A 25,574-nucleotide genomic window follows, 5' to 3' on the forward strand; every position below is an offset into this window, starting at 1 on the left:
CAAAAGTCTGCAGTAACTGTACAGAGATCCAGGGATCGAGTGAAGGACTGGGCACGCCGCTATCAGCACCAGTCTGCTTTATTTTACGCTAAGAGTTGGAAAGCAAGAGAAGAGAACTGGAAAATAAATTGTTACCAGACATAAAGGATCAGAAGTTTCTGCGACTCAGACAGCATGTTCACTCCCAGTGCGTACTTACATGTTGAAGAAACAGTGTGAAAAAGCACGGCAGCAAGTCCTGCCTCACTGCCTGCCTCTCAAGCAGCCTCGACCAAGATACAACATGACACCAGAGCAGGGCAACCCGTCACCTGAGACGATGCATGGGCTTTTTATGTAAATATTTTAGCATTGCATGGTTAATCCTATGAACTGGTACAAACAGCTCCTATGCCAGAGGCTGAAACACAAGCCTGTCTAACTCTGTCCCTGATCTTCTCCAACAGACATTCTGTTTACACATCAAACTGCCTCCGTTGCTGGCCAACCCCCTCTCTTCATTAGAACTATATGGGCCTGTGTGTTTAACTAAAACCTGCAGAATACATATTCCTAAATATTCATGCAAGATGTTAAGATACTGAAATTTTGGCCAGAAAGACCTCTTCATTTTCCAATAGCCTACTGTACCTCTATCATCTGCACTGATGACTGGGGAGTCAAACCCCTAAGGGAACAAAACATGACAGTTTTACTACGCCCTCTCTGTCACCTCCCAGAATTTTTATTCTACATATACACAATTAAGAGAAAAGTACACTTATTTCCAGAGAGATAGCCTACCCTTATTTTCACATTTATTTAATTGATGAATCTAAGTCATCTACATACTACCGAACAAGTCCTTTGACAAGTGAGGTTCTCAACACTATGAGATTGATTTAGCTTCCACGCAGGCACATTTAAAAATGCTGCTACCAAAACATACGAAATGTAGCTCTCCTCCCCATAAAGTTTTAGATTAAGATTAAGGAATAATGCCAGCAATATAAACCATCACATGAGACAGCAGCCATAACTCTGGTTCCATACAAAAGCAGCTCTGTGTTTCAGAACAGTGCTATTTTTAGACACTCATTTCTCAAATAAGCTTATAACAACTGCTGCTACACTTAAAATTATCTCTCTCAACTTGTCTTATAAAACAAAATCCTTTTCCTATGAAGATTAGGGTAAAAGCAAAAACATATGTAATGCTAGCATGTCTTAATCTTACACTACAAAAAAGGTAAGTTTTTTTAAAAATACTTACTAGACCTACAATCTAAATCTACAGCTAAATTCTTAATAGAGTTTAAATGCACGTTTTAAAGCCAAGTTAAGAGTTTTAACTCTGCTGAAGACAGACTTTTCCTGAAGGCAGCCTCTAATATATGTAAACCACTAATAATAATCACATTAAATTCAGGAGTACTAACCCAACTTGCAGAGGTGATAAGTAAAAAGGATCTCTGTTCTATGCTGCTGATGTATTTAAATAGAAGGACTGACCATATAAGTTTTACCAAAGGCAGAATATTATGTTTTGGTAAAAATTAGAGCAGACTAGAAAGCTTCCTAAAGAAAAAAATCACTTAGAAAAAAATGGTTTAGAATATTACATGGGAACGTTTGGTGTAAATTCTGGGCCAGTGAGGTCTGTTTAAATTAAAGGACTATTTTACAGAAAAATTGGCAAAACCTGCTCTCAAACAAGAACTCAAACCAAAGCATCTAGTATTTTGCATTGCTTTAATGGTGCCAGATTACAGATAGTTTGCTGAGCTGTCATAACATTTGTGTCCAGATTCAAGGACATATCAAACTAATTATTAGACAGGAAAAACATTAATGTAATACTTTTCTCCCTAGATTGATTCTGGAAAGAAAAGCCCGCAGCATTAAGTTCTGTGATCTCCTCCTCTTTCTTCTGCACACAAGCCAAAAAATACATTAGAAAGCTGACACCTCTAAATAGGGCTTTTTTAGGTACCTTCTAGAAACTCCCCAAAGGACTTAAACCGTGTAGCAAGATGTTGGATCAGTATTTTTCATGCATGTTTACAACTCATGTATTTCATAGGTTTTAATTAGACAAATGGAACTCGGAAAAAAAAATATTAGGTTGCAGCTAAAAGTCTGGAATATAGAAAAATCTAAAACTTAACCCTTCAAAAATTTTAAAATTCTAGTGTGTCAGGATTTGCACATACCCAAGGTCTTACAAATTACTGAGTACAATTTCTCTTAAAATATATGCTTTTAATTTTTAATATTTCGTTATCAATCTTTTACTATGGTATACGCCAGAACAAGTATATTAGACTCCCAGATAAGCTTTCAAAAATATTTTTAATAGCTGTAGTGCAACACACAAAACTTCACATTGTAACTGCAATTAAGATGGACTACTACCTGACTAGATGGTACTTTGATAAGAAATGCTTAGAGTAGCAAATCATAGTATAACATCAGTTAAAAAACAAAACAAAACACTTCAGGTGCCTAAGCACACAGGATGAAAGGCAAACCTATCCTTACACTTACCATTTCCTTCCTGTGCTTTATACATAAAGCACAGAAGGGTTTGTAAAACATCTAAAGCCTCGTTTCAAGATACTGTCTTAAAATCATGCTATTGCAAAGGCACGTGACAAAAAGAAAACTATTTCAAGTTAAAGTTTTTTTGTAAACTGGTATAATGTGTTTATTTAAAAAAAAACAAGGAGCACAGCAACTGAATTGACAGGATTTAAAAAAAAAGACAAAATATCCTGTTGCACAGGTGACGGTAGTATGACTCATAGTATGTTGCACCTGGGATATATATGCATTGGTCCTGCAACAATTGATTTGCTTATTACAGAAAAAAAAGCCAAGGATTTCCTTAATGCACTGCAAAATAGCTTGCCTCCAAATTAATCACTTAAGATAAAAACAGTAATAAAACACTTGATCAAATTAATAGCTCCATGTAGTAGTTGAACCACCACAACTAAAGTTTGTCAGTAATGAGGTGTTAAACTACAGCTTCACGTCAGTTATGGAAAATATATCCTCTTTTGCCTTTGGGAGGCAGTGCTTTGTAGCAGAAAGCAGCTTTGGAAAGTAAAAAACATTTCCTGCTTCAGCTATCAGACTGCTTCCACATAACAGCTTGTGGAAGAATTAAATTCATAAATAACTTAAACATTATGATGATAATCGATTAACTGTCATAGTTCCCACTAGCCTTTCCTCATTTTAGATTGTGCTTAGAAAGAAAGAACTAGTATTTTCACCTAGCCCAGAAATTTTATAATTGGCAGATTACCAACTCTTACACCTGAAATAACTCTGACTATATTATCACTACTACTGCCTTTTCTGCTCCTCATTCTACCAAGAAATACATTATTTTTTCTTTTGTCCATAGTCACTAACTAATAAAGTGCCAATTATTAAGACTGAGAGGAGTACCTTTTTCTTTTGGGACTCTTGTAAGCACCAAGGATCAAATCGAAGAACTAAATGTTCCTTGACATCCAGCCCTCTTGCCATAAGGGTCTAGTAAATTATGGGTGATAATACATGATATTCCAAATGCATTCACCAGAAAAGTATCGATTCAAACCAAACTAGAACAGATTCAAGCCATTTAACCCACTCCCTGCAAAAGCATCTTCATGTTCATATGATTACATGAAGCCACATTTGAGCTACTCACTGAATTTCTATCAAGTTCCCCATCAACTGGAACGGTCTCCATGCTGAAAGGGCCTGTTGTCTGTCTCTGTCAATTAGATTTCTTCCATCCTGCTACATGAGATCCTGGAGAAGGAAAGAAAAATGTAATTCAACTGCAATGGCTGAAATCCATTAAAGAGCTACACTCTCTCTCCCCAGTGTTTTAAGAAAGTAAATAGTCTCCTAGTGTAAACTGCACATAACGGTTCCTTGCAAAGCACGCACATTACCCATGAAAATCAACTTTTTAAGAACGGACAGGATAGTTTCAAATTAAATGGTCAAAACAAAAGCTACTCACAGAGGTAACTTAAATTTTACAAATAAGGAAGAGTTATGCTGGAAGAACACAAGCAGGGAACAAAACCCCAACCCCACAGTTTTTGCCCTGTGTTTCCCCTTGTTCCAGAGTCCCCAGCAGCACACCTCTCTCACCTCGCAGGCATGTGCACACAAGCTGTTTGGGTACATAAAAGCTGTTCTTGAGGAATCAGAGTTTAGGGTTTCCCAGCATAACTCCAGAAACAGCTATGTTTTGCTTTGTGGAACCAAGACACTGAAATTAAATCATTTGTGCAAGCCAGCACTCTGTGGCAGAGCGAGCACTCAGCTGGTGGTCACCACACAAGGCCAGAATGCAATGCCTTGCTCTCTAGACGTTTTTTTTTTGGGTTTTTTTTTTTTTTTTTTTTTTTTTTTCTCCCTAGAGAATGAAAGCGACAATAAACCTTAGTTTCACACCATATTTGAAGTCACTGGTGAGTCAAGAGCACGGTCTGGAATCAAGCAAAACTCAGCGGAAAAACCACCCCTTAACAATTCATACATTGAGTGGGTTTCAGGAGGGGAACAGACCAGAATGGGATGCCCACAGAGATGTCTGTCTACAGTCCACTGTTCCGCTTCTCTCCCCAAGGCCCTGATCAGCAAAGGACACGAGCAAGATGAGAAGGCTGTAAGCTGACCTGTTCAAAACAGTAAAGCCACTATCCCACAGGGAAAAAAATCCTGCAGTCCCACCCTCCACGGAGCCATACTCACACTGCCCTTCCCTCCAGCCAGAGCAAGTGCTTGGTCAGATATTAGCCCAAGGACTTTTTTTTTTTTTCTTTCTTTTTGTCTTGGGTGGAGTGACTGCGCAGGAAGCAGCTAAATTACCAACCCGATTGCTAAACCAACACTTGAGTAAGAGCAGCGGTAGCATGGCGATGGTGACTATTTTTTAAATCTACAATGGTAGCATATTGTGGTTAAGGTATACATCAAGCTATGGCTTCAGCTCAAGCTTTAGTAGAAACATTAACTGAGGACATAGGGGCAAGAAGGTGGAGGTGGGGGGAGGCATCACAGCCGCTCCAGGGAGCCTGAGGAGCACTCTGGGTGCAGGAGGATAGGAGATGGGCAAGCAGAGGACCAGGTGAACACACAACAAAATCCTGTGGTTCAGAGCTTGCCTCAGGAAATACACACTCATAAAAAAAAAATCTCACTATAAAGAACAACCATTTGTTCAACTGCTTTCAATGTTTTTTATTATCATAATTTCGGGGGTTGTATTATATAAAGCACATTTGAATTAAAAATCCCTTAGGAAGAACATACGGTATTAACACACTACAGCAAGTTACCATAACATATACCACTGAAACACAAAAGGAAGCATTAATAAAAAGTTTAACAAAAAGACTGTGTGCTAAAGAAACTACAAAGTTTATAGTTCCCTATGACTCAGTCAAAGAACCGACGAGGATTTTACTCAAATACTTGAGTAATTACAGAGGTGGAACATAACTGGGAAGCATATGGCTAGATGTTTCATGTAAATTAGAAATAGTAGACACCTAAAGGGAGATGACTACGAGTGATTAATTTGCATTAATAAAATGAAAGATGGCATTACCACAGAAAGAAGAATTCACCCCAGCAGCTCTGTTTCCCAGGGCAGCAGGCACTGCAACACACACCTTCCATACACCAGCAGAGAGATGCACAGCTGAGTAGTAAGTACTGGAGGCTGCTCGTTGTCATCTCTTCCTCACACACCCCTTCTCCTATTTTGGGTTCTATGATTAGCAGGCAATTAACAACACCAGGCTGCATACATATTCAATTTACGGAAATACTGAACTCAAACAGAACAAAAAGTCAGTGGCATTGCCAACTATACACTGATATTTAGAGCAGTTAGCCAGCTTTTGTAGTTCTACAATGTAACCATACTCAAGTTATCAAAATAAACAGGTCTTTCCTGACAGTAGAAACGTTCGCCCTAAAAGTGTTTTAAACCCATCTCTATTTTTAACAGACATTTTTAAACTCTTAATTTTTATTGTCAACACTCCTCATGTACTCTCCTCCTCCAATTGTTCATGTGACCACAGCCACTACAGCCTTCCTTATCTCAGACTCAAGAGTAGTATCTTCAGACAGGTAACCTAATTTGTAATTCTTAGCAATCATGGTTGCTCATGGTCCCCAGGAAACTCATCATCTGGCAGGTCCCAACAACTGCAGAGAAGTTATCTGGGAAAGGGAGGGAGAAAATTCTGCCTGCTCATGTTCGAACAGACATGCAGAGTAGAGCAGGTGCAGAAACGGTTAAGAACTACCTTCCCCCATGTTGTTTAGATTATGAGTAGACAGCCAGCTTGGCTTATTTTTCTTGGCAAAAGGAAGGCTGAAAGTGAACAATATTGTTTCTGTAATATGCCAAAATAAATACCTAGGGAAGAAAAGGGATCTCTCAGCAAAAGGATACTGCCAAAAAGTCATATAAGTATGAACTTGGAGAACAGATTTGCTTGTGTAATTTTCAAATTACAGGATGCTTCCAATCATCTGAGCCCTAATGCTTTGAAACAATTTTCCTATCAATATAGGGAAAAAGAATTTAATTATTTGTAAACGCAGCCAGGTTATTATGAGGTGTGTTTCCACAAACAAGCAAGCAAGCTCTATTATGCTTTAGCCAATCTAACCATTAGATTTGAAGACACAACTCCAAATTTAAATCTCCATCTTTTTAGCTTTTAGGGGACATTTATGACATGCCCCTACTGCTCTTTCCATGTTCACAAGTGTTTCCAGTTTGGTTGGTTTGAGGCTTTAATTAACAGATGTTCCTACTTCAGAATCACAACCCTTAAGAGCTTAAATGTTCAGAAGGGAACACACAAACTAAAATTATTTGAAAAGAATTATATGATGGCATCCTAGCTAATCACCTATGTTTCTTTTATCGACAACAGATACAAACTGGCACTTAGGTGCTCATTTTAAAGCAGCTGTAGCAATGGAACAAATCATGCCACAAAATAAGCTACTTCTCTCCAACTGTGAAGAAGGTCTACAGTGATTAGCTCAGAAGCATATATTTAAAGCAGAAGGGAAATGCATCCCACTTAACACATAATCAACAACCTGTCCTGTTAACACTTGTATTTCATCTTAATTTATTTTAACAGATTGCTTCAGCCATTTATAGTTTTTGTAACAATCTGATTTTCAGTTAGTTGCACCTTGAGAATAAGAAAACCCTGCTTGGGTCTCCCATGGAAGCAAAGGACAACATGTATCAATGAAAGCTACTGCTTTGCATGAACAGGATCTTTTCCAACTCCCTACGCACATGCACACTCAAGTATCTTACGCGAGTTCTTACCTCTTCACAGCTCCCAACCACTACAACAGAATATATCTCAAAAGCCATAAAAGTATGCCTCAGTACTAGAAAGTCACATGACATTCTCTTAAGTATAGTTACACAGGCCACAGAACAAATGCAGCGCAAGTCAGGTGCCTTGGCTGTCAGAAGTCTGCAGCACAAGCCTTCGTTTACAGCTTCACAGGTCAGTGAAGTGGATATGGCAATCTTCTGTATTGACTTGTTCCGTATGTTAACCAGATTATACGAGTTTTTATTGCAGGTATATGTTCATTTAACTGAATAAAGGGGTTATTAGGAAAGACAAGCCCTTTTTTTCCTTCAGCATAACAAAAGCTCCTCACCAAATATGTAACTTGTTCCAGGCATATTAGAGTTTAGACCTGACTCAATGGCAGTAATACCCTACCAGAGGTGCACTTCTGACATTAAAAACATAAATGAATTTACAAAAATATGTTCTTCTTCCCCTTTGCCCACAGAAGATTGGCTTTGGTTCAAACATTTCACTAAATTTGGAGAATTTGCCTGATCTCATGGCTGAGATGCTTGCTATGCTACCACCTTTATCCTCACTGCTCCACCCCCCGCCCCCCCCCACCCCTCCACGAGTTCCTAAATTTCAGCCAAGGTGCAGTCACAAACTTAAAGTGGTAGAGATGACCCCGAATCAATACATTTTCTGTCTAATCAGAAGGCTAAATTACTTGAACACCTGCATACTGTATTATACAGGCAGATTTTAGCCTTCTCCCTAAGTACTATCACCAACAGTCCTTAGATAAGGCATTCTCACTGTGATACTGTTTTGTGATCTGTTATAGCATCAGTGTACCCTCTTACACATCAGCGTCATACCTCATAGGCATGGTACAGCCTCACCTGTGACCTGCGTCAAGTGCACGGTGAAATGGCCACTGCATGCTGATCCAGCCTTTCCGGAGGAGAACTGTTCTGCAGGGTTCTGACCTCCCAACTGACCTGCTAAGTTCTGCTGGATGCTCATTTTCTTTGCTTAAGGCCTAAAATAAGTTAATGCACTTAAATTTCTCAAGTTGGGTATCAAATAAGAGTATATTGTAAATTTCTTTAAGATGACACAGGCATAATACATTGACTTCCAACATCAATGCTGCAGCAAGCATGGGTGAGGCACACTCGGAGAAGAGAAACCTAGTTGTTTATGTTGGCATCAAGAAGGGTCAAAATTCACCTAGGTCCTTGCTGGAAAGCAGAGTCACAACAGTACCAGAGAACTGCTGTTCCACAGGGAATCATGGGATGCACGAGTTACGAAGGGACCTCTGGAGGTCATCTCGTCCAAACCCCCTTTCGTGGGAGGGCATCTAGGCGGCTTTTGAAGATCTTCAAGGATGAGGACACCACAACCTCCCTGGGCAACCTATGCCCATGTTCGGCCACCCTCACAGTAAATAAGTGTTTCTTGATGTTGAAAGGGAACCTCCTGTGTTTCAGTTTGTGCCCGTTGCCTCCTGTCCTACTGCTAGGCACAACTGGAAAGAGCCTGGCTCTGTCACTTTAAGCCTTCCCTTCAGGTATAACGTACACACACTGATGAGACCCCCCACACACGCCTTCTCTCCTCCTGGCTAAACAGTCCCAGCTCTCTCAGCCCTTCTTCATATCGGAGATGACCCAGCCCCTTGATCATCTTTGTAGCCCTTCACCGGACTCTTGCCAGTATGTCCATGTCTCTCTTGTACTGGGGAGCCCAGAACTGGACCCAGAACTCAAAGTGTGGCCTCACCAGTGCTGAGTAGAGGTGGAGGATCATTACCCTTGACCTGCTGCCAATGCTTTGTCTAATGCATCCAAGGATACCATTCATTATCTTTGCGGCAGGGGCACATTGCTGCTTCCTGTCCAACTTGCTAACCATCAGGATCACCAGGTGACACCTAGGTAAGCAGAACTCGGGTGTGGTTATCAGTACATTCAGTTTAGTCAAGTCCACAAGGAAGTTTAAGGTAATAACTCTTGAGAAAGGTATCTAAGTGCTAAAAAAAAAAAAAAAAAGGAACAACAAGCTTCATAAAAACTAAGAGCTGATAGAAATAGGATTAGTCTTAAGAGATTAAAAGAAATCTACATTCTAAAGGTAACTAGGGTGATCAAACCAAGACTCTCAACTAATCTAAGTGTCACTCAGCAATCATAGCAGGGTGCAAGCACTTCCACTTCGCTGCACGCTGCAGGGGAGCAGCAGTAGTGCAGAAGGTAATAAAGGTACATGTTTTCCTTACAAGGGTCTTTGAATCCAGCGCGGCAGAGGAAGGCCAGCCCCCTGGCTGCAGTGCAAGGCCACAGATTGTGCCTCTCAGTTAATGAGTACACACACCAAGTACACTTCATCAACAAGCTACAGATCAGGCCAGCTTCTTGCACATGACACAATGTCACTGCATGCCAAGGACCCCGTGTTTGTTGAGACCAGTTCCAAGAAGCAGAAACTGAAGCTGAGTTACTGGTAAAAATGGAGTGGGGCCAACAAGGTCAAACGATTCAGCAAAAGATCTGGTAAACAAAGAAATCACAAGTTTCCCTCAACTCTCAAACTAAGCATCTTACAGACACTAACAAGAACTTGGAGAAACTGGGAAGAGGTTTTATTCTGCAATTCTAGAAGAGAAATTTGAGAGCTGAGTAAATCTCTAGGTTCAATTCCTTCTACTGTTAAAGTCAGGCCAAACAGGAGAGCTTCACAAAAACAGTAGTAATATAGAAGAGGTCACAGATCACAAACTGCACGGTCAAGTTAACTCTGAATTGCAATGTTTGAATGCTCAAAAGCCTGCTACAAGTATAACCACACCAGATTCAAAAATGACCTCACACATGTCCCCTGAGTATACTGTGATCTCTTGATGCCACCAGCCACTAAATCCACCCTTATGAAACACTTCCTTCCACCCTAAGTTTCATCACCTGCCTTCTCATTTCCTGACTAAACAGTTCATGTGCAAAGAAAGCTGTTTCCTCTGTTTTCGTATTGCTGTTTTCAGAAGGGCGTGGGGGGACACCAAGCCACCAAAAAAATAACCCCAGGAAAGTTGAAGCGCATAAGAACAGACTTGAAAACATCTCTCACCTAGTAAAAACTTGGAAACTAGAAGCATAATTTAAATAACCTCAGCTATCTTTTGAGTGATAGATGGCAATGAATGCCAAGAAGAATACAGCAAACTTCTGAATACCCACTGCAACTTTAATAATTACTACCTTAAACAGGTGTTCCATAGAAAAAATTGTCTTGATTAAAATGAAGGCATATAGAACTGATGGTAAGAGTCACCTCCAAGTACTAAAACCCAACATCCTCTACAAAACCTAGAGTCCCAAGTGTTCTGGAGCCCTCTGGCCACTGAAATGAGCTTCAAAGCTCCCCAGCCTGTCCCAGTCTTCATAATGTGTATTTTGCAAGACTGTTCCCATGATTCAAATCAACTGTTGCTCTTAAAGGTAAAAATTCCTGTTTCTTCACCTAAAGGTGTCCAGCTACCTGGAGCATTATCCACTTGGCCTCCACAGGCCATCTAGCTTTTGAGCATAAGCACAAGAAAGGCAATAAAACATTTTTTTTTTTTTTTTGCATTTAAACTTGAACCAGAGAGAACCTATGAAGCGTCACAAAATATTCAGAAGATACTTTTTTTCTTTGTTGTGATAAAGTAGGGAAAGATTTAATCAAACTTTACATCACCAGATCTAGCATTTTAGTTTTACATTTCAAGATGCTGTTATATCAACCAGCAAAATTACCAAGTGGACGCCAAACAAACGTTACAGAACCTTATACAAGGTTAACCTGGTCAATGATGCCTTTGAAGAAATAAAAAGATGCACTCGGAGTAAGTGGTTAGATGCATTGCAAACTGTTTTCCTTTCACAACTCTGCCGTGCAACTTAAGGGAACATTCAGTATTTGGGCCTTGCATTTTTCCTGACAAGCTAAAAAGGGTTTAAGAAAGCAACATGACCATTTAATAATTTAAAGTCAAGGGATCCTGCCTTTCTCCTAACAGCATTAGAAATTTTCTTTCACAGCTGTAAAGGTACTACTAATAGCCTCACACACACACACCTCTTATCTAATCAACACATGTTCATCTAGAGGTTTTGCATTAGAAGCAAAGATGCTCCTATTAATATCTCAGAGTAAAAAAAAAAAAGTTGTTCTGCACTGTGATGAGAGACTAGCTGGTACTCCCTGTGGTTTCTTATCTCTCATTTTGGCAGCTGTATGAAGTTGCAGTGTGACACGCTCTAGACACAGCTGAAGGGAGTTAAGAGATCACTAGTCCTCCACACCCGGTCCTTGCCACCTCTTGCTGTACTGCAGCTGCTGCATTTCTGACCTGCCCACAGACGCTCCCTAACCCTCTTCCATCAGAGGAAACCCCACTATTGCAAATGCTTTTAACAGACACTCTCAAAACACAGATCATTTAAACTGAGCTAGGTCATCGGACTTCGCAACTTGCCTTTCTGCTTGCAGGTCTGGCATGGCAGTGGTAAAAAACAGCTGAGGGCCCCCTCTTAACCCACCCCCCATTCCAACCATAATAGCCCGTGTAAAGCATGGACTATGTCTACAGCTACTGACTCACCCAACACAGACTGGAAACTACTGCAGGAAATGATGGGAGTCAAGCCAAGTCAAAAGGAAAAGCAATGTTTTTGTTAAAAGTTTTTCTGAAATGAAAAAGTAAGATAAGTCAGCACAGATGTTTCCACACACAAGATGGATAGGTGGCAGAACAAGTCCTTCCATTTCTGATGCCGCAGTGGAATCAGTTGCCATCCTGAGGAACAAGATAGATCTGGATTTCCTCTGTAAGGAACTTTCCAAAACAAAATCTAACTTTGTGTTTCCTAAAAGGAACATTTCTCTCTTTTCCCCTTGACAGACATTACTGTTAAATACAGAGTCAAAGCATTAAAAAGGAAGGAAAAAAAAAAAAAAAAAAGGATAGTTACTATTTCAAGCCTATGAAGAACACTAAGCATATAAGAACTCATTCATTGTGCTGAAAAAGCCTCAATAAGGGGATGCTGAAGGTCTACTTTAATACTACACATCATGCAGAATACTACCTTCAGTGGTGGAACCCTCTAAACATCTTGGTTATAATGTGATCATACAAAAAGGTTTTAAGTCTTATGTGCAGGTCAAGAATACAATTGACTTTGTAAGGAATAAAGTTTCACAGAGCTATTCTGAGATTATATATAAAGTGATTGCAAGTAATCATACTATTGCAGATCAGTGAATTACTAACTGCCAGACGAATGACATGTGACTAGATGAGTGCTCTTTACCTATTGCAAATAAAGTAAAAAGCTAGCTTAAACTACTGTAAAGTTTCTGTATCTCAGAATCTGCAGTGATCTTGCTTGGACCAATAGGCATCATCATACAGGCAGTTCATTGCCACATCAAAAGCTACTGCACCTGACTTCCTACATCGCTTCTCTCTGAGCTGACTTAAGTAAATATTTAATAATAATTTAATAATAACAAAAATAAGCAAGATTCCAGCTTGTCACAATTTCAGAGTATGTACCTGGTCAGACAGTCATTGTAAAACATTTTGCTTACTAGGAGTTTACAAACAATTTGCAGTTTTAATATGAACACCAAGCAACTATCCGGGGCATTAGAGCATGTTATTACTTGTGTTAAAATACCATTTATGTTTTAAAAGTCTCTGTTGCTGGGGGATAGACAAGAACATTTTTCCAAGACTGTGTCCAAAAGACTACACAATCATGTGCTTGAGGAAAGCCACTCACTTTTCTCACCTACAGTCTCTCCCTCATCTTTGCAGGAGTTACAGACACCTGGACAAACAGGATGACTGTCCTCCTCAAAAGCGATCAAATCTTTCTCAGTACCTTCCTTGACAACAGACACAGATCCAAAGCAACTAAAGCAAATTCAAATAACCACATTCATGCCTATATGTACCCTCTGAAAAAAACACCACCCCCCAAAAAAAACCCAAAACCCATACACCTTCAAAAAATCAGAAACGTGTAAGGAGGTGACTATAAGTGACCTACAGTATCAGATCTTTGGTATCACATGAGGTTCCACCACAGCCTTCCCAGAAATTACAATAACTAACCAAAGCAGATCCCAATCTTTACTTTTCTTACTGTATCTCAAAGCTCAACCAGTAACTGTCAGTGTTTGACTGTAAACTCCCTGAAGTACAAGCTATCCTTTTGTTCTGTATTTGTATGCTATCAAGTTCAATTTGATCCAAATGTGACTAGGGTTCTCAAATTCAAAGCAATCTAAGCAGTTACTGTTAAATAATCAGAGTTGAAGGGAAAGAGAATCATCTTAATGCACATGTACAGCAAAAAAAACCCCCAAAATTCATAAAAGGAATAATATACCTCCAAAACTGAGTCAGTGCAAAGGACCCATTTTCCAAGTGGCAGTTCTACTAGGTTTTTAATCTTTCCTTTGCACTGTGCATTTTGCTGCTTCTCAGAACTAAAAAGGATGGCTAACTCATTTTAAAGAGGTGAAATACACCTTAAGAGCTCTTATAAATGTTCATACCTGTTGAAAGGACACTAAGTTTCATAAGGGTAGGGGAGGCACTTGGTTCTATGCACTACAACAAAAACCCAACAAGCCACAACCTCAAAATATCATTTAGGTGACTCAGTAAGATCTGCCCAAGAAAAACACAATGATTCAAATTCCCAGTGTGATGCCATTTAACTGCACTCATTTAGAAATAACAGGCTTCCAAAGGTATAACAATGGCAATAGTTTTTTTGTTAGCGAGCATTGCTGAGGAATAATATTAATGTGAAATGAATAAACCAGAACACCTTTCCTCATCCAGAGCTCCCACTCCTGTATCTACCAGTACAGAATCACTTTTCTATATGACAATGGCTTAGTTTCACCAAAGTAAGAACTGAGATAACCTCTCTGGTTCCTGCTAATGAGAACCATGAACACACTTCACAGGGGCTCAGCTAAGAGAGTAACTACAGTTCTAATTTCTGCTCTAACCTGAGATACATAAAATAGAAAAATCAATGCAAGTTCTAGGATTAAAAGCATGAAAGAAGACTTAAGCCTGACAAACAAGTCTCAGTCGAGCTGTGCTTAGCTGCAGTATAGGTATACTGTGTTTTAGAGGTTTTTTATGAAATGGACTTTCTGCAGGATTAAACATGGGTATTTCAAACAGGAACCTAATGTTTATTCTCATGTACAATTTAGTTTTCTTGTCTTGGCAATAGTGTCTTTTCTTGATATTAAAATAGAGTTGATGACACAAGAGATGGCCTTCATTTGGATTTCTTTTGGCTAGTGCTATAAGGTAGTTTCCACAATTTCATGATACAGGATATCTGTGTGAGAATTTAAGAACAAAAGGTCAGAGAAGCCTAGTGCAATAGGAAAAACCCTAGAAATTCTAACTTAAAGTAGCAGCAGGTTCAAACAGGCAGCGATAGTATCTGGCTTACACATCATGGTTTATTAAAAAGATTTAGAAATTCTAATTTAGATTTCCATTGTTTATGCCAAGTTCAGGTGTTTGGGTTTTTTCACTTTACTGCTTGCCTAATTAAAATGAGCTGATAAACCTAACTTCTGGTTTTTTAGGTGTCAGTGCTATTCTACATGTTTGCAATTAGGATATTTCATTGTTGGTTTTTTTGGTTTTGGTTTTGTTTTGGGGGGGATGGGTGGTGTATGTTTTTTGGTTTGAGAGTTTTTGGGTGGTATTTGGGGGGGAAGTGGAGTTTTCTTTGTTTTTTTCTTTGTTTTGTGGGGTTTTTTTTAAGTCACAAACCATTTCAAATAGCTTTTGCTCAGGCTTAACAAGGAGCAGTGCTTTTAGCACCAAATGTCCAAGCTTATATTCTGAAGCTACTGAGTAACTGCTGAATAACTTTGATTTGGAACTGCTGCAAGAGTCTCACATAGCTTTTAGTTTAACAGGATGAACCAATACCATTTAAATAACATAACCTGATCCACATGAACTGTAAAATACTGTCACATTGCAGACTTGGCAGATGACCTAGCACTAGACCTCTTGTTTCCCTACCCATTTCTATTCAACAAGTTACACATTCCTGCCCCACAACATTTCTTTGGATGATGAGAAGCACCTGGCCTGCCACAACAAGCAGCTATGGAAGAGATACAAACATCATCAAGTGACAACCTACCTACAGTCTGCAGCCTTCAAATCAGCTCATGATCACTGCCTAATCCAAGTTAGGCAACTACTCACACTATTTGCAGTAATAAACAGGCAACTTATATAAAAAAAATTTTGCAAGAGCTGAAAATAGAAGCCAAGACTTTCACAGCTCAAAGCCAGCCCTCAAGCACAGGAGCTGAACATACTTGTTCCCAAAGCCATCCCATTTCTGAAGAGCAGAATGCTTTTTGCTCCTGGTACTGTAAAGAGACACCAAAATTCTTTGTAGCAAGAACCACATATTAACAGGGTACATTTAATACTGTGGGGATCAATATAGAAGATATTAAATTCATTAAGCAGAACAGAAAGTACATGTCATGGTATACGTGTCATGGGATAATAGGGTTCTATTCTTTTGACAACGAGGGAGTGGTTGCAAGGTCACTTCATACAGCACAGCCAGGAAAACAAAGTCCTGACACTTCTTTGGAAGTTCTTAGAAATGCTTCAGAGAAGAAAAAAACCCCTAGCATCCTGGACAGACAATTATTCCATTTGAGGCCAAAGAAATACTGAAAGAACAAGGCACCTTCTCCTGCCTTTCCCAAGTACTGGGAATTCTCTTTCCCTTAGAATGGGTTAACAGGGCCATCAGATAGCTTGAGCATGTGATTTAAGGTGAATGCTATCTTCTCAGCTGCTTAATCCCGCAGGACTGTGTGATACTAAGTTTTGAAGTCTGCTTCCCTACCATCCTCCATCCATCCCCTGACTACTCAAAGGAAATCAGAACTGGTGTGATGCAAGAGATGTTGTGCAGTTTGGGTGCCCACGGACAAACAGAAGACAGACATAAACATCTGGAAGGAAGGTTGCAATGCTTGTGGTTTTACCATAATTAATGGAAAGAATACTTCCAAGAGAGATTGTATTTAGTTTTTTGAAAGAGGAAAAACTATATCTTTCCATTCACAGCATTATCTCATTCCAATATTGTCACCAAAACTGACAAGAGTTATCAGTTTAATAGCATTTTATAGTTTACTTTCATATTTAAAATCAAACACAATACCAAGATAACGTGAGCTTAACTACCAAGATAATACTAGCATAGAGCAATTCAATACACTGTATCTCTGCCACAGCAGTTAACTACACCTGAAAGTATCACATTACACATTTTATTCCCTTGAAGGCAGCTTACGCATGTATTTCTAGCTTTTAGGGAAAGAATGAAACACTAATTTCCATGCTTTATCACGTAAATAAACCTAGGCAGCAACAGCACGGGTCTCAGAGCTGTAACTCAACAGAAACATCTGTCCCAACTTACTCATAGCCGAGAGTCTGCATCCTGGGGCACATCCCGTCTTTGATGCTCATTTTCACACACTCCACTGAGATGTCAGGAGGAAAACTGAGTGTACCTGTTCAGATTTCCTGCAGGAGTGCTATAACTGGCACTACATGTTTCCAACTATGTGCTATGCTAAAAGGGGCGACTGGAGAAATCTCACATCCTGCATTTTTAATGCATTAACCGAGTACCCAGACAGTATCCAAAACTAGTGGTTACAGATACAAACCAGTGAACTTCCACAGATACACTGTACTTAAAACTAGGGGCTTTAACTTTTAAAAGCTGATCTCTCCAAGAAGTCTCATAATGAATGTGTAGAAGAATAAAGGTTTGCTGTGTTTGTTGTGTTGGTTGGTTTTTTTTTTCCAAAATTGTCAAGCAAAAGCACATGTAATACTGATTTCAATGAAAACAAGCATGCAAAGCCCCTTAACCTCAAAAACACATATGCATGCATAATCTTTCTCATAAGAAAGGATTTCATTCCTTTGTTTTGCAGCCCTCAACAGAATTCAGAGCAGGATGATCTGTCCTTTCCTCCTAATGATCACAACTTGAGAAAAAAATACAGTAAGCTGGTAGTTCCTAATGCAATGGCACATTTTACGTTCCTATGATAGCTTTTAGCAAGTCTGTGACATTCATAACTTGAGCTTTTTTATATCCTAACACACATGGAATATGAAATTAAGACCTGGCTCCAGAAATGCTATTAACTTCATAAAATCCAGGTTTTAAGGTAATAGCCGCTTGGATATTTCAATGCCATTTAAAGCACCAAACTGTAAAATAACCGAGAAGCTTATCTATCAAAACCACCTAACTAAGATAAGCACACAAGTATTCCAGTTACATCAGGAAATAACAAGCCAATTTCCCCCCAAGGAGAAAAGCACTGTGCCAACACTTCACATACAATAAGAATCGACTGTTTCCAAGTGTTGATAAGTATAATTAACCTTAATTAACCCTCTCTTTGGCCTTGAACATTAAAGCTGAATTCAGCCTGAAAGCCAATTAAAATGCTAAGCAGTCTATCCACTTTGGGACTGGAGAATGGCATACTGCATTCAATTTAAAAAAAAAAAAGCCCAGTTGTCTCAGACACTATCAATTATCTGTTAGTTGTTTTAATAAAAAATCATAATTCATAAATAAAACACACTTCAACAAGAATGAAAAATTCTTCCATTCTCCAAGAAGACCTTGGAATATTTAAGGTTGATGAAGGGAAGTCTTTTATCCTACCAACACTGAAGGTTTAGGCACAGAAACCAAGGATGAAGGTGAGTTAGGTGGGCTATGAAGTTAGATTTTGCCTTTTCATGCTTACCTATAACAACTGATAGGAATCCTAGAGCCTTTCAGAGTATCCAGACTCTGAACAAGAGCTATTTTGCATGAAAATCGTCACAGGTGCAGACCAAAAACATTCTGTAGGTTTGCTTAAAAATAGATTACTATAATTCCTGGTTTCCACACTTTCCAGTTTGAGCTTGAAATTCACATTATACTAAAAGATTTTAAGCAAAGTATGAAACTCTGCTCCTGTAATAACATTACAATTTTTCCATGCTATTCTGTAGAGGAGGCTGTCACATCATGGCAACAGAAGAAAAATCTGGTTCTTTATGATTTCTTGTTGCATCTATTCCTTCATGTTAATCATCATTATTAGTGTTTAAGTGTCAGTGCATACAAATTCATGGGGTTTTTTTCCAGTTAAAACACTAGGTAGAAATACAAATTTTCTTTTTCAACAGGAGAAACAGGTGAAGTGATTTCTGTTTCTCTAGTGAATCTAAGCTGATTATCACTATTTTAGAGCTACTACTCAGTTTTAACATCAGAATTTTGTTTCCAGTGAGCTACGTGTTATGTCTTAGTATAACTTCATTCACTACTGGACTTCACAGTGACATCAAGGGGTTTTTTTCCCCTGCATTTTTAAAATTCCTTTTCAAAGATACACATCTGTTCAGGTATTTAGACAAGCTTGAATTAGCTATCAGTTTTGAAAACAGCCCCTTTATGAGGTGACTAAAAGTCAGAATCATCTTCATGTCAAGTTAAGACATAGTGTCAAGCATTTAACTCCTAGAAGTTACCTTGATTGTGTCGTTACCCTTGACAGCTGTTGCTCATAGTTGTGCTGCAGATGGCACTATTTTACACAACTCACCTCTCAACCCGGTGCTAAGTAGTGCAACATACAGAATATACTGTAAGACATGCACCATAATGCCAATTACACAAAAATTTTAATTTACTGCAGGTGATAACATCCTTAAAATAGAGACCCGCAATCAACTGTTCCGACATGTGGGATTTGAGCACACTCAGACATTTAAGTTCAGATGACCAAAATCAAAATATGTTTTCCTGTAACAATCTCAACTTCTGACTAGAAAGTGCTGTTCTAATGTAGGAGGGCACATCTGGATCCTCTGGGCTTCCAATTTACCTGGAATCAGGGCACACTTCCCAGAAAATACTGGCCAGCACAGCAAGCATCCGAGTTTCCCACTAATCTCTCCAACTCCTTTAAGGTGGTTCTAGTCTGTCAGCAACATGCTTTCCATGTGGAACCTGCCAGAAACAGTTACTTTTGCCTGAAAGGCGACTTTGTCCACTTCATGATACACATGGCATGAGCTTCACAAAAATGAACCAACGCTCACTCCTGGAACACATACGTGACATGCATTCAGGTATATACTGCCCTGACTTCCAACTCCCTTTCTTTCTAAAATTTTACCTGGAATTCCTTGAGAAAAGTCAAGCATGCTATATCCCATGGCTACAACTCTGTTATTAATAGATTCTGCTACACATGTCAGAAGCAGATTGAAAATAAGAGCACAACTATGGAAAACCCATGCTGCCATCATGGTGGGTTCATGTTTATTTCATAATGGGTATAAAAGCAGCTCAATCACTAGCAAGTCAATAGTTTTAGGAACCACCTCAACAGTAATTTCAATGCTCCCTCAGCTAAAGACTTTCTCCTAGCTGTCAGCTTCACTATGCATCTCAAGCTAGTACATAAACACTAGCTCAAGCAGGTTCTCCCAGGACACTGAGCATGCAAGCTTTTCTTCATAATGCTCACAAATCAGAATTCATAAAAGACTAGCATTTCCATTTCCTATGAGGAAGGACAGCCTGCTTCTCTTAAGATCAAAATTACTGTCTTTGCTACTCAACAAAATGCTTGCTGGGAAATACAAGAGGCATGAGACATCAGAAACGGTGATGAAGGAAGAGCAGAAGCCAAGACACAGTAACACAGCATCTCCATTCAGTCTAAGAACACAAAGTCCAAGGCTGCAATGGAGAGCAGACTGATATCACCGCATTCTAACAGAGCATCAGCAGCAGGACTCCTACCAGGGCTGGTCCTAGTAAATAAATTTATGCTGAGAACTGCCTCCCTGGACACAGTACTGGGAGGAGTGGAGTGTTACTATTTTTGCTTGTACAGCTGATGCTTGTAATTGTCTGGGGAGGGAGGAGACGCTGACATAAAGCACCTGCACTGCAGCTTCTCTTCTCCCACGCTGTTACAATAGCACGATCTTTGCAAGTTAAGCAGCAAAGATTGCCATGCACAGGATTCAGGCAGAGACATTTAAAATGTCGCAACAGCAAATATGTATGTATGTTGACAAGCTTAAACCAGTGAATATCTGTATTTTTCTTCAGACAAAGTAAAGAAAACGAGAAGAACGAGAGAAGAACGCACCTAGGTTTCTGAGTTGCTAAGACAGGTAGGACAGCAGCCAAGAAGAAAAACAAATATGCTACTATATGCTTAAGTGAAAGAATAAAAAAAGGTGTGCATGGGGTTAAAGAGAAAACTATTACGGATGTGGAAGAAGATGGTAAAACAAGGTAGCTGTTTGTGATGCTAAACATGGTTAACCAAGCAGAAACCTGATAAAGGAGACGGAGAAAAGGCTTTTTAAAGTGTCAATTATAACTTAAACTGATAATGATACAGAGCAACTGTCTAAAAGATGGCTACAACAGGACAAACATGGAAATTAAAAAAAATAAATCTGGTTTTTCTTTTTTTTTTTTTTTTAATACATAGAATAAATCTCAAGCAAACATGATCCTGTAACAGGATAGAGAATAAGCCCACCAGAGCTCAAGCAGGCTGTTACCCACTATGGATGGCAACAGCAATATTGTGTCAGAAGAAGACAGCAGATACTGAGTGAAGCTGGGAAACTGTATCTACTACACCCATAACTGGTAGCAGAAAAGCCTTATCATCTCTTCTCTCCTCCTCCAAGACTCAGCTCTTGGGACCCTTGACACTGGCGAAGCAGGTGAGGATTCAGTGCAATTTCAGATTGCAAGGTCAAACCCCAATAACACACACATGCCTTCCTTCACTCTGGTCTTTTTCCAAGTTTTTACCAACATGAAACTTGTTCAGCAATTAATTTTTGCTACTCTAGAACTGCCACTATCTGGACTGCCCTGCTGCAGAACACACAGCGCAGGCTGCAGGAGATCTGCTGCAGCAAGTTACAAGTCATGAAAACACCAGCTGCTCCCTCAGCAGGAAAAACAACCAAAACAAACAAACAAAAAAATCCAGGGGAAAAAAAACAAAAACCAAACCCAACCAACCTAACACCTCTCTTCCTTCCCTCCATCTAAGAATTCACAGAGGCTCAAATTCAATACCAACTATTGCACTAAACTATATTCGGAAAATCATTCCATGAGTCAAGAGCTTGCTTCTACACTTCCCCCAACACCTTAAAGCTGTATGAATCACTACAGATGCTACTTATCTTGCAAGAAAGACAACCCAAGCTTCTTAAGTCTGCATTTTTAAGAAATATCCACTCAGCAAGCAGTTTACATTTAATCACCTACAAGACACTAAGTAAAAAAAAAAAAAAAAAAAGCCACCAAAGTGATTGAAGGAAATTGATTGTTAACACTAAAAACACATTTTTTTAAACCCACAAAAATGTCTACAAAAATGCCTACAATGGCTAATAGTTCAAACTTAGGTGCAGTACCTCAGACATGTTTCAGCTACTACTTCTGGACACTATACAGTGAGAGTAACATCAGGTCTCTTGTCACTCTGGTTTCCCTTTCCTCTACCACGTCCGCCAGCACAAATGCCTTTGCACATACTAAATTCACAAAAGGTGAACTTCCAGACAACATTCTGTATTCCGCTTTTTAAAAAAATAACAATTTGTCTGTAGTTCTCACACACAATACTCAATCAAACTTTGCACTAATTACTTAAAATGCAACATGCCTTAGCCTCCTGAAGTTTAAAATTAAAAACAAAACCAAAAAGAGCCAGAGATGCGAGAGACTTGAGCCTCCTGTTGCTGCTCAGCAATACTGCTTGACCACAGTGTCACTGAAGAGTTACTGGTCCTCTTTTCCAAAAGCAGACCAATGCAGTAGTGTAATTTTTCTGCTGGATCTTCAGTAACCTGATGCATAGGTTGTTGTGAGTTCTGCTGAAAAATAACTAATTATTATAGAAAGATATGATTCTTAACTGTTCACAGCATGAGAATTCTCATGCTGGTAAGAATTTCAGAGGCATAATGAACTCTTGTACCTGTAACAAGAAGGACTCCACAATTTATTACACAGAATAATTAAGGAACAGAGTAGTGCAACAAAAAAGAACTACAATGCAGGAAGGTAAAGAGAACAACATCCGCAATCTATTTTTCTCAGCTTCCTATTGGCAAACATTTAATCTATATAGGTTGTAAAGATAAATAATTTCTTCTCTTTTCAAATGAAATACTACAGGTGATACTTCGAACCATTCACAGAACAGAGCAACTGAAACAATATAGTCCAGTGTTGACTTTTCCCTTATTCTATTCAAGCCCTGATTCTGTCTATGCTGCTTAAATGACAATATAATGGAGGTTATCTTGTAATGTATATATATATACACACACACTGAAATAAGACAAGTCCTGTTCGTAAGTGGATTGTATTTACAAAAAACATGTCAGTCACAGAGGAAAGTGGCTTAAGATAAGCAAAATCAACCAGATTCCTTCATTTCATAAAGAGATCAAATATCTAAAATTTGATAATGAATAAAACACATAGTCCAAAATTATGCATAAAAATTCTGTTCTGGTTACTTTTTATTAACAAAAAATAAATATTTATACTTAATAAATGCTACAACGTACATTAATTGATTTATTATCCTTGGAAATAACAACCACTTACCAGATTTTTAATCTTTTTTGATATAAATCAAGCTCTGTTTGGGAAGAAATTAGAAGTCAACAATAAGATATATAAGGACAACTTTTTAAAGTTCCCTTAAGACAAATATTGTTTATATACCAAAAGCAGGGGAAAAGTACTAAAGCTTGTTTTAATTCAACAAGGACACGCCTCTGAAAACCAAAGTAGCACAATTTGTAACCTGTGATCTGATAGTGACCAGAACAGAGGTCTGTTTAAACTTAAACAACAAAACAAAGCAAAACCACCAAGAAACAAACCCTCTTAACACCACAGGCCTGATTTCCTTAAACCCCTTCTTTTAGTTTACATTAAACGCAAGCATGTTTTCCTGTTCCAAGCTGAGAACCAGAGCCGATGACACTGAAAGGCACTGATTATTGAACTTAAAAGAAAATATTCTTGTTAACACAGAGAGGGGTATTGAGCAGTGTTCTTTAAAAGACTGACAGTAATTGTGTATAGTTAATATTTAATTCAAGTAGCTGACATGGTACAAAGCCATCTACACACACACTCAGGTTTATTTTTCACCAGTTTTTCCCTCATTTTATAGGGCAGCTTGTTGCTCTCCGTTCTGCTTTCTACCTTGATTAGCATGTATGAGCTTTCTACTCTGTGCTTCTTTGCCTCAACAGGCTTTCTTTTTTAATGAAAGAAGAACTTTTTTCATCAACGGAGAACATTCATTCTTGTTAATGACTTCAAAAACCCATCTTAAAACCTCTTCTCACACTCAGTAATTTTGTGCATTATTCAAATAGATAGAATTGGCATTTGGACAGAAGTTTCTTTTTGCTTGTAAATATCACAATTCTTGAGCTCATGCTTTCTCTCTCACTGGTATTTTAAGGTGTTGCATTAAGGTTTATCCAGTCCTTTCCAAGGCAGCACAGGTTAGTGACAGTTAACTAAATTGCTACTTGCAAGCTAGAATCAAAATACTGTTTTTAAAAACAGCAAGCAGCAAATCTTCACCGTTAGGTTAGCGTGGGGTCCTTAATCCTGCATACAAGAGAAGATTAAAATGTTAGCTCATTGACTTCTCTCTACAATCACAAAGATTACAATTTAATTACTGATGAGATTTTCATTTAATCACAAAAGAAACTTCACAAAATTGTAATTTCAGTACAGGAAATATGTACTGTTACATGAATCTTTCAGCCTCCAACTGGTCATAATGGACAGCCTAGCAAAATCTTTAGTAAAAATTTTGAATCATAATTACTGGCTTAGAATTGCAACTTCTTCTCATGTATTGTGCAGAGTCAATTTAGAAATATCTTTTTTTAAAGACAGTAATCAAAGCAGAGGTACCTTCAAAGTCTACAACTTGCATCATACAGATTAATCAAAGTTGGTTTGCTTATCCATACAAAAGCTGCTTTTCCTCAAGGAGACTGTAAACAATATGAAAGACTTCACGTCCCACTACCCCCTACAGTTGTGTTAGCCTGCAGACCTAGCCAAGAGCCCCGTGCTGAGGTTTGCTAGTTAGTAGTTTACAGGAGGTTATCTGCTTCTAATGTATTACTAGTACACTTCTTTTATACGCACAAATGTATACATGCATACATGCAAATTATGTTCTACAGAGTAAGCAAGCCCTTGCAGTAAAGCAGATACTACATAGGTACTGTCTGTATCACGTACAAACAGCACATACCACTGTCTATATAACACAGGCAAGCATATTGCTTAAAAAAAAAAACCACAAAAAAAATCAGTCCCCTTCCCCAGCTAGTAGCCCTCCACAGTGTCTGAGCAATCTGGAAGAAATACAATATTATGATCATGTCCTCTTCTAAAACTACAATCTTCTGAAAAAACAGCTAAAGCCATGACTAGTCAGATGGAGTTACAAGAAATGAGACAGAAAATTCCCTGCAGCAATTTAACTGCTATCTACGTAAGAGACCAAGGTAGGGGAAAGATGGTCAGTAATCAAGGAAACTGGAACAGGTAGTGTAGCTGGAATTACCGTAGAAAGCAGATAGGTCATACCTCACAAGAAAAAAATAGTAATCCCAGATATCTTTTCCTCAGTAAAGCTAACAAATAGAAGGCTCTCACCATCTTACTTACACAGAAGAGCGGATGGAGGAGAAGCAAAAAGGCTGCCTCAACATGGGCAGGGTAGATGCCACTAGGTTCAAAAAGCGATGCAAGTCTTCTTTACTCACAAAAGATACTCCTCCCCTAGTGATGTGCACCTTACATCCACCTGAAGTATGTTAGACATCAGCTACAAGTATGGCCAAAGTTCAGTCACACTAAGTTAACCCTAGCTGCTGCTTCAGGTAAGAATTCAACAGCCTTTCTCAATCGTCCTTCTGCCCCCTCCTCCACACCACCACCACTT

General features: G+C 38.8%; 1 protein-coding gene across 5 annotated transcripts in view; it reads right to left on the reverse strand.

Moving 5' to 3' along the window:
* OSBPL8 (oxysterol binding protein like 8) overlaps positions 1-25,574 on the reverse strand; it is a 93,486-nt gene that overhangs the window by 58,977 nt on the left and 8,935 nt on the right. For 4 of the 5 annotated variants that reach the window (XM_080392523.1, XM_080392525.1, XM_080392530.1 and 1 more), the window contains one exon: positions 3,686-3,789. In XM_080392523.1, coding sequence (XP_080248649.1) covers positions 3,686-3,727 — 42 coding nt within the window. In that variant the 5' untranslated portion in view covers positions 3,728-3,789. Of the gene's footprint in view, positions 1-3,685; positions 3,790-5,605; positions 5,633-25,574 lie in introns of those variants that run through there. The other variant, XM_080392524.1, reaches the window with a different exon arrangement.

The sequence above is a fragment of the Falco punctatus genome, assembly GCF_963210335.1.
Source record: "Falco punctatus genome assembly, chromosome: 6".
Lineage (NCBI taxonomy): Eukaryota > Metazoa > Chordata > Aves > Falconiformes > Falconidae > Falco > Falco punctatus.